At 44.9% G+C, this 9,813-nt stretch overlaps 2 protein-coding genes across 2 annotated transcripts in view; both read left to right on the plus strand.

Moving 5' to 3' along the window:
- The first annotated feature begins 2,592 nt into the window (after window positions 1-2,592).
- c1h16orf87 (chromosome 1 C16orf87 homolog) lies at window positions 2,593-8,065 on the plus strand. Its single transcript, XM_068739767.1, has 4 exons — window positions 2,593-2,932; window positions 4,536-4,635; window positions 6,022-6,201; window positions 7,402-8,065. Exons 1-4 carry the CDS (start codon window positions 2,867-2,869, stop codon window positions 7,518-7,520), a joined length of 465 nt encoding a protein of 154 aa, XP_068595868.1. The 5' UTR covers window positions 2,593-2,866; the 3' UTR covers window positions 7,521-8,065.
- A 1,173-nt stretch (window positions 8,066-9,238) lies between these two features.
- LOC137895575 (CUGBP Elav-like family member 1) overlaps window positions 9,239-9,813 on the plus strand; it is a 15,195-nt gene continuing 14,620 nt past the window's right edge. The window contains exon 1 of the mRNA XM_068741099.1: window positions 9,239-9,251. Coding sequence (XP_068597200.1) covers window positions 9,239-9,251 — 13 coding nt within the window. The remainder of the gene's footprint in view (window positions 9,252-9,813) is intronic.

The raw sequence follows: 9,813 nt of genomic DNA on the forward strand, positions 1-9,813 counted from the left end.
TACGGTCTAAACCGGAGTGAAGCTAGCTAGCGCGCTAACGGGCTAACTAGCAAGCTAGTTTATCATCATCATCCCCGGTGGATTAACCAAAGAACTCCAACCGCGCAACGTTAAACTGCGAGCTGCGTGGGAGCGCTGGACGACAGAAGGAGACCACAGTTCCACTCAGAGTGGAAGGCAGCGCAGCGCCACAGTTTGACTGGATTGTAGCTGCTTCGGCTAACTGTCTGCTAGCATTGTTGTTCGAGCCTTCACAGAAGCCGCCGCACGGCACGAAAAGAGACTCTGACAGTGAAGAAAGGGAGCCCGGCATGTTTGACGGAGATCTAGCGCAGCTGTTCACTACAGAAACAGAGGATGAGGACTTTGATGGGTTTGATTAATGACTCTGTTTTGCTCCGGCTCTATTTCCTAAAACGCGCACTAGTATGCTTGTTTGATTGATGACGATTAAAGATGTGAGTACCAAACTCAGTTTTGCTCCTGCTTTATTTTGCGCACCTATCATGCCGGCGCCTTTTGATCCGCGCGTCCTTTGTATGTTTGAAATACCGAAAAATCAGCTGTTAATGAGGCTGCGGCGAATCACCAGGTGCGTCATAAGGTCGTGAAAATACGGTACCTGCATTTTCTGATAGTATTATTATTATGTTGTACTACGCACCGGACGGAGCAGCGCTCCTAATCTCTTTGCATAAGACAATAAAGGCTTTCTATTCTATTCTATTCTATTCTATACAGAATGACGCCATTGGGTTGCAAATTAATGTTCATTATTTCATGGAGAAGGACGAGACATCTTGCAGTGTTTAAACTTCAGGATGTCGCTAAATCTCAGTGACTTTACCGATTAAACTTCTCAAGTCTCTACAACGTCCGGTTCACGCGATATTTCGGTTTCAAATGTTTGGAACATTTCTGGTGTTATTCCAGAAACAGCCACAGGAGGGCGAACGCGGCCGCTTCAGTGAGCGTCTGAAGTTGACAATAAGCATAAATATGCACACATACAAATGTCTTAACAACTTGTAACTTGGCACACTTATAGATGACATATGTGACTGGAACTGACGTCACGGAAAAGTGGGTGTGACTTACGGTGACGACGTTATGGACGTGTAAATGTTTAATTTGGTCATATCTCAGGAATGAAAGGTCGTACAGAGGCGGGGGTTGGACCGTGTTCAGCGTGGCCGAATTATGTAGGGTAGACCAACGTCTCAAGTCTCTACAACGGGGGGTGTCAAACTCAAATACACAGGGGGCCAGAATTTAAAATGAATCAAAGCCACGGGCCAACGTTGAATAAATGAACCTTTAATACGGACCCAAACAAGTTTTGCTTTAACATTGAGTATGGAACAAGCAACGCTTTCGTAATTTAATCATGAAGACACGCAAGATCGAATTTCAAATAAAAAATGGCATTTTAAATAGAAATTGTATGTTTGTGTTGTTTTTTTGCAGCCTGCTGAGGTAAATATGGAAATAAACTTTTCCACGGGCGAATAAATGTGAAAATAAAATAACAATGAATGAAGCAACCATTCAAGCCTTGGAGTAGCAAGAAAAGGTGCACCAGTTTGACACCCCTGGATTAGACTGTTCTATTAATTCTACGACCTTGCATTCTAGGATTGCGACTAAATTATCGTAATATTCGAACTTTTTTATAATATTTGAATTATTTCAACTTTAATATTATTATACTTGTGTGATTTTCATTTTCTTGAAAGGAACAAGCAGTAATCATCTGGTCTTCTGCGGGAGCCAATCCCAGCAGACATGGGCCAGGAGGGTTACACCCTGGACAAGTCGCCAGTTCCACACAGAAATAGCGAAAAACACGCTCAAGCTCGTACATTTGGTCAGTTTGGAGCGTACCCGGAGAACCCGGAGAACCCAGAGAGAACCCACGCAGACGCAGGAAGAACATGGCCCAGTCCGCTCAGAGGGCCCCAGGCGGAACCAAACCAAGGACCTGCTTGCTCTTAGGCCCCAGGCGGAACCAAACCAAGGACCTGCTTGCTCTTAGGCCCCAGGCGGAACCAAACCAAGGACCTGCTTGCTCTGGGGCCCCAGGCGGAACCAAACCAAGGACCTGCTTGCTCTGAGGCCCCAGGCGGAACCAAACCAAGGACCTGCTTGCTCTGAGGCCCCAGGCGGAACCAAACCAAGGACCTGCTTGCTCCGAGGCCCCAGGCGGAACCAAACCAAGGACCTGCTTGCTCTTAGGCCCCAGGCGGAACCAAACCAAGGACCTGCTTGCTCTGAGGCCCCAGGCGGAACCAAACCAAGGACCTGCTTGCTCTGAGGCCCCAGGCGGAACCAAACCAAGGACCTGCTTGCTCCGAGGCCCCAGGCGGAACCAAACCAAGGACCTGCTTGCTCTTAGGCCCCAGCGCCACCGTTCTGACCAGTGTTTGATGTTTTTTGTTTTTGTTTGTTAAAAAAGATATTACATTTTTGTGTATGCAATTATTTCTTCTTTGTTTTAATTCGACTTTATTTTTTGCATCTTTAACTTTGGCTCTTATATCCGTCGTAAAATAAAATCTTTAACGCGAATTCAGTCACTGAAGAGGTCTTCGTTTATTTTTCCGGAAGAACCTGAACGCACCACAGCAGCAGTAAGCGTCTCAGTGCGCATGCGCAGGGATGTAACGCCAGCGTTCCGGAACGTGCTTCTTCCAGGTGCGCTGTCGTTTGGCTCCGTCGGCGGAGTCCCGTGTTGTCGGTGTCCGGAACCGGGCCGTCCATGTTCCGCCCAGAAACGCTCTAACGCCCGCCGAGCCGCCGCCGAGCCGCCGCCGAGCCGCCGCCGAGCCGCCGCCGAGCCGCAGCCGAGTCCCGCAGGAGTCGGACTATGTCGGCAAGTAAAACAAAGAAAGTCAAAATGGCTACGAAGTCCTGCCCTGAATGCGACCAACAGGTGAGAAAGACGCGTCACATCGCGCGTGTCGCTGCGCCACCTATCGATCCTGTTATCGGTAACAGCTGCGCCACCTATCGATCCTGTTATCGGTAACAGCTGCGCCTCCTTATCGATCCTGTTATCGGTATGCAGGAAATGGATTAACAGCTGATAGGATCAATGAAATGGTCCCGATTATAAAGGGAAATGCAGTTGTGTACAGTGTACTCGATACTTCTAAAACACAACCACATACTTTCTGACTGAGCCTCTGGTGTCCCGTCGGTACCAAATCGTGTATTTACGGCATTTCATGTTCCCCAAAAGTTAGTATTTGTCCAAATCTTCCATTCATGTGTAATACACCGTGTACACCGTGTACTTGTTGTAGTCTTCCTCCGAAGAATCGATGAACAGGGTAACTACTTCCGATGTTTAAATACTGTTAAAACGAGTAACATTTGACGAGTTTCATCCTTAATCAAAACAACAGTACACATTTATGGAGTATTTCACAGCGAGGTAATTGTGCAGCAGTTTATGTGATATTACAGTACACAACCAGATTGTTTGAGCAGCTGTTTTTGTGATATTACGGTACACAACCAGATAGTTTGTGTAGCAGTTTGTGTGATATTACAGTACACAACCAGATTGTTTGAGCAGCTGTTTTTGTGATATTACAGTACACAACCAGATTGTTTGAGCAGCTGTTTTTGTGATATTACAGTACACAACCAGATAGTTTGTGTAGCAGTTTTTGTGATATTGCAGTACACAACCAGATTGTTTGAGCAGCTGTTTTTGTGATATTACGGTACACAACCAGATTGTTTGTGCAGCTGTTTTTGTGATATTACGGTACACAACCAGATTGTTTGTGCAGCTGTTTTTGTGATATTACGGTACACAACCAGATTGTTTGTGCAGCTGTTTTTGTGATATTACGGTACACAACCAGATTGTTTGTGCAGCTGTTTTTGTGATATTACGGTACACAACCAGATTGTTTGTGTAGCAGTTTTTGTGATATTACGGTACACAACCAGATTGTTTGAGCAGCTGTTTTTGTGATATTACAGTACACAACCAGATAGTTTGTGTGGCAGTTTGTGTGATATTACAGTACACAACCAGATTGTTTGTGCAGCTGTTTTTGTGATATTACAGTACACAACCAGATAGTTTGTGTAGCAGTTTGTGTGATATTACAGTACACAACCAGATAGTTTGTGCAGCTGTTTTTGTGATATTACAGTACACAACCAGATAGTTTGTGCAGCTGTTTTTGTGATATTGCAGTACACAACCAGATAGTTTGTGTAGCAGTTTGTGTGATATTACAGTACACAACCAGATAGTTTGTGCAGCTGTTTTTGTGATATTACAGTACACAACCAGATTGTTGGAGCAGCTGTTTTTGTGATATTGCAGTACACAACCAGATAGTTTGTGCAGCTGTTTTTGTGATATTACAGTACACAACCAGATAGTTTGTGCAGCTGTTTTTGTGATATTACAGTACACAACCAGATTGTTTGTGATATTACAGTACACAACCAGCACTGGTCTCGACTGTAAATGGATCCTTAACGAACACTTTCTGTTTCTCTCTCTCCAGATTCCCGTTGCCTGCAAGTCCTGCCCGTGTGGTTTCGTGTTTATAAGCAGGAAACTCCTAAATGCCAAATTAAACGAGCGTTCCTCTCCAGCCATAGCAGGTAAAGTTCCTGTAAAGGTCATGACATCATTCAGCATCATGGAAAGGTTCAATATTTCAAGCTCCGCCCTTCCTCTCCGAATGCATCGCCAGCGCATCGCAGGGCCACACAGACAGACAACGCTCACACACGCACTACGGACACTTTGGAGCCATCAGTTGTCCTAATTTGCATGTTTTTTGGAGGCGGGAGGAAACGAAAATGATTCACCAATTGGTTTTCTTATTGATATTTACAGCCTACAACAAGCACAATATTTTAGCACAAGCATAATGTCTAAATTCTAACCCCATAGTGATGCTGTGTATGGACTTTCTGTCACAGAGGACGCGCTGAAGTCCGGGTCTCCAGGCGACGCAGCCTCCGGACCGAGCGTTGACGAGCTGACCTTTCAGATCTGTGGCTTGTCTGGACTATAAACCCCTTTTTTAAGTGATTTAAAGAAACGTTCTAAGATTTTGAACTCCTGGGTTTTTGAGTTGAGCTGTAAGGCATGACTAAATTAGAAAACAAAAATCGGCTTCTAATGACTCTAAAGTATCTGATCGTTTTGCTGTTTGAAGTAAATTAACGTTCAATAAATCGACTTCAGTGGACTCGGTTTTCCCGTGCCAGACCCCTCATGCTTTTTTTTCTTTTATCACTCAACAGACGCTGCTTTACTTCGTCTCTTAGTGTCGCGTGTAACAGGAAGTTGCTGCCTGTCCTCCTTTCAGGACAGAGACGTGTTTAACTCGTCAATAATTCTGACTAAATAATGATTGTTATTCTGTTTAGCTAAAGATGGATAAAGCTGGTTTTATTTATTTACTTGTGGTTTATTTGTATTTACTGTATCACTCCGCGAGGCTCCTGATTATAATACTATGGTGAAGGACAGCATCGGTACGTATCACTCCACGAGGCTCCTGACTATAATACTATGGTGAAGGACAGCACCGGTACGTATCACTCCGCGAGGCTCCTGATTATAATACTATGGTGAAGGACAGCACCGGTACGTATCACTCCGCGAGGCTCCTGATTATAATACTATGGTGAAGGACAGCACCGGTACGTATCACTCCGCGAGGCTCCTGACTATAATACTATGGTGAAGGACAGCACCGGTACGTATCACTCCGCGAGGCTCCTGACTATAATACTATGGTGAAGGACAGCACCGGTACGTATCACTACACGGGGCGTCTGACTGAGTCCGCCTAGCAACAAGACATAGGGCACGCGGCCGATAGGGCGTTTGGCGCATTTTGAAGATAATTTTAGACTTTTACGTGCGTCTTGTGGTTGTAAAATACGGTACTTGATCCGATAAAAAGAACCACAGATTTGAGTGTCAAGGACAAGTAGTCGTGTGTTTTTACTCATTCCCGTTTTCTGCTCCAGATAAGCTGGAATTAAAGAGGAGGAGGACGGAGCGCATTCGCAGAGAAAGAATCGACCCTTCTTTAGCCAATGATATGGAGAACAGGAGGAGGTCCCGGACCCACAGCCAATCAGATCCCATCCGGAGAGGGCGGGGCAGACCCAAGACCGTGGGACTGAAGAAACCGGAAGATGAAAGAGGTAAAATCTTCCTGTCTCTGTTTCCTCTTCCTGTCTCTGTGTCCGCTTCTTCTCTCTGTTTCCTCTTCCTGTCTGTTTCCGCTTCCTCTCTCTGTTTCCTCTTCCTGTCTGTTTCCGCTTCCCCTCTCGGTTTCCTCTTCCTGTCTCCGTTTCCGCTTCCGGTATCTGTTTCTGCTTCCGGTCACTGTTTCCACATCCGGTCTCTGTTTCCGCTTCCTCTCTCTGTGTCCGCTTCCTCTCTCTGTGTCCGCTTCCTCTCTCTGTGTCCGCTTCCTGTCTCTGTTTCCGCTTCCTGTTTCTGCTTCCTGGTATATAAAATCCTGGTACAGGAAACAACTTTCTCCAGGCTGACCTTGAAATTGCTTTGAACTTTGAACTTTATCGCTGTAAACTAGTGATGGGTTATTGATACCTCACGGAGCGCATTTATACATGACACAAACTGTCGACACTGTGTTGGTCACTCAACAGCGACCTCTGCTGTAGATCTAAAAGCATTGCAGGTAAACAAAATGGAAAAAGAAGTGAAAACTTGCATGCTGTAAACCCAACATTAGCCGGTGAAATAATATTTAATCTTTATTCCATTGCTCGTCTCTTAAACTATGATCATCTTTGTATAAAATAATTTCCTCCTTGTTTGCTGAGTTCTTCACGTGAAGCGTTCAAATGTTGCTTGTTTGTGTAAATGCTCAAGAGCTGGCATGAAAATATAGAAATTTGTACGTAATAAAATTCAGAGTTAAAATGTTTATGTGTGATTTTGTTAACCAAAGAGTTCAATCATATGAAATAACACTAAAAATGGATTCATTCACGCATTCCCGAGAACGATCCATGAATGGGAGCAAAGCGAGAATCCAACACGTGCTCTCCATCCAACGAGGTCGATGCATTTTGCTTCCTTTTGTCGCGGCGCATCCGGACGACACGACTCCTGTATCGGTGCCGCGGGTTTCTGTTAAGGCGACGCGCACCGATCCGGGGATTCGCGCCTGCACGCTCGACACGGTGCTGACGCGCCGGTGCTGTTGGTCCCGTCCCTGCTGCGGACTCGACACGGTGCTGTTGGTCCCGTCCCTGCTGCGGACTCGACACGGTGCTGACGCGCCGGTGCTGTTGGTCCCGTCCTGCAGACTGAGGCGCGACGCTTCCTCGCTGCCTCTGCTGAAGCGTGCTTTTTGATTGCTGTTTTCACAGATAAACAGGAGAAGGAAGTGGATGTGTATGCGAGTCTCTCCGATGAGAAGGCCTTCGTGTTCTCCGTCGCCTTGGCTGAGATCAACCGTAAGATCCTGGGCCAGAGACTCATCCTGTAGCGCGGAGCCAGACCAACGAGCAGAGATCCTGCCCTGGAGAGACGACGGAGGAGGCTGGCGCTGACCTTCGACCCGGCTTCGATGGTGGCGTGGAAGCGTTCCGACTGAAATCGCATCTCTTTAGCTGAGCGCCTTCCTCCCCCAGAAGGTCCGGTGTGCTCAGTGATGACGACTGAACCAGGGAAACGTGGGCTTGGAACCTTCTCCCGCCTGTTTTAGATACGTGCCGTTCTGTGTTCTAACGGCCTGGAGGTTCATGTGGGGGGACGAACGAAAGAGAGACGCTGCCGTGCCGGGATATCGTGCTACCTGCATGACGTTTAATTCTTTTATTGAGACTGAAGCGTATTGAAACTAATAGTCCAACATGAAATAAATGGATGATTCTAAATTCAGTGCATGTGCTGGGTTCGAGTCCCATCTGTCCGGAGCTTGTATGTTCTCCTCCAAAAACATGCTATTTAGGGGAATTGATTACTTCAGATTGTCCGCCGTGTCGTGAATTGTCTGCGTCTCCTTCTTTTGTTACGTTTTTTTTACACGTTGTGTACGTTTAGTTTTCACATTAAAAGATGTTCAGGTCGGCCGGCGGTTCTTTCAAACCAATTTCTGAGATGATAAATTAGCCGTGTTTATTCCAGCCAGCTTTACAGTCGGAATTATTCTACTTTGCTGCGTACGTGTTTGTAGGAACACTTCTGACTAGCAATGTGACATCAGTGGAAATAGGATCCGTCATCGTCGCTATTACCTCCTAGATTGCGCCTTCAATTGGTATTGATTTTATAACTGAATTAAATTCTCGTGGTGGGACTGGAAATTGATGGTTATTAAGAAAGAACTCATAAGATACAATTTGACCATTATCAAAAAGAACATAAATAATTTTCTTTTCAAACCAGTTTTGCAAAAATAATGATTTGTTACCTTTAATTATTTTAGTTATTCCAAATTGTGCTTGGAACAAATTCTCCAAGCAAGAAGCACCTGTTTGTGGAAAGCATTAAGTTTTAATGGCAACTTTGTAATACTATAATTACATTTTAACTGAAATTCCAGTCCTTCAACCTTCAGGAAAAACGTTTTTGGAATAAAATACAATATTGAATTTGAATTTGTTAGACACTTTTACTTTGAAAGTTTGATTCAAAACTGAAAAATCCAGCGTTTCCAGCCCGCCTTCGTTTCTGAGGTTATAAAGATCTCTTAATCCGGTGCGATTTGTTTCTCCATATAAAGCCCGTAAATATCTTGTAGTATCAGCAATCTAGTGCCAACGCAGGATAAAGCCCAAATTGAGACATCTCTCTGGATCCATAAATGTTACATATTTGTTTTCTTCTATTTGGGGAGAACATTTTGTTGCTGCCTTTCCCTACTATCTTTGCTGATGTGTGTCCCCAGATATTTAGGCGTGAGCGCCTATCCTAGGCGTTAGGGGCTAATTTACTTTCTTTTTTGACTGCAAAATCATCACATTTGTGAAGACACAAAATTTCACATTGAGGTGTTTAACTGTATCCAGATGCGTCGGAACGTTTTTTAAAGTGGTTTTTAGCATTTTCAACCTGATGTTTGAGAGAAAAAGGGCGGTATCATCAGCCTATTGAGTGATTTTAGTTTCTTTATCAAAGTACTGTTACCATTGGTTGAACGTTTTTTGATGTGAATAGATGGGAGTTCAACCATTAACAGGAACAGAAAGGGACCCATGGGACATGTTTGGGAACGGTCCGAGGTGTGCCCCGCCTCTCGCCCGTAGCAAGCTGGGATAGGCTGCAGCAAAGCGGCTGGATGAGTCGACTCCACTCGATCGTCTCATCTCCACGAAAATGGATGGAAAATGGGAAATGCTAAAAACGTCTTCCGGAAAGAATTATGTTCGAGAAACGAGGTTCCACTGTGTTTCAAAATAGGAACACATTTTCATAATCTGAATATTTTTGAGATACACAGTCATTACTACAATGAAGTTTTGTTATGACTTTCAGGATTTTCCTGGTCGAATTACAGTATCTGTATGTAGCAGGGGACACCACAGGGTGTCGCCCTCTCCCGGGGCACTTCTTAAAAAGGGAGCGGCTGTTGGCCAAGATGATGCCAATTTCCTGTCGGGTGACCGGATTGTTTGCTGGGCCCACATGCATGGTCGAGAAGCATCTGATGAGCTAAGCCGGTGAATATTTTAATATGTTGATTTTATATATTATGGTTTAGGTTCTAAATGTGTTTTACTTGATGGGGTCTGTTATTGAAGACCGGAGTGATTAGAGATCGGATTCGTAAGGAATGA

Source organism: Brachionichthys hirsutus, chromosome 1 (assembly GCF_040956055.1).
Source record: "Brachionichthys hirsutus isolate HB-005 chromosome 1, CSIRO-AGI_Bhir_v1, whole genome shotgun sequence".
Classification (NCBI taxonomy): Eukaryota; Metazoa; Chordata; class Actinopteri; order Lophiiformes; family Brachionichthyidae; genus Brachionichthys; species Brachionichthys hirsutus.

Excerpts from the sequence above, each read along its gene's own strand:
- c1h16orf87 (XM_068739767.1), top strand. The coding sequence starts at position 2,867 with ATGTCGGCAAGTAAAACAAAGAAAGTCAAAATGGCTACGAAGTCCTGC. Across the intron at positions 4,636-6,021 it reads TTCCTCTCCAGCCATAGCAG|ATAAGCTGGAATTAAAGAGG; the intron begins GTAAAGTTCCTG and ends TTTCTGCTCCAG. Across the intron at positions 6,202-7,401 it reads GAAACCGGAAGATGAAAGAG|ATAAACAGGAGAAGGAAGTG; the intron begins GTAAAATCTTCC and ends CTGTTTTCACAG.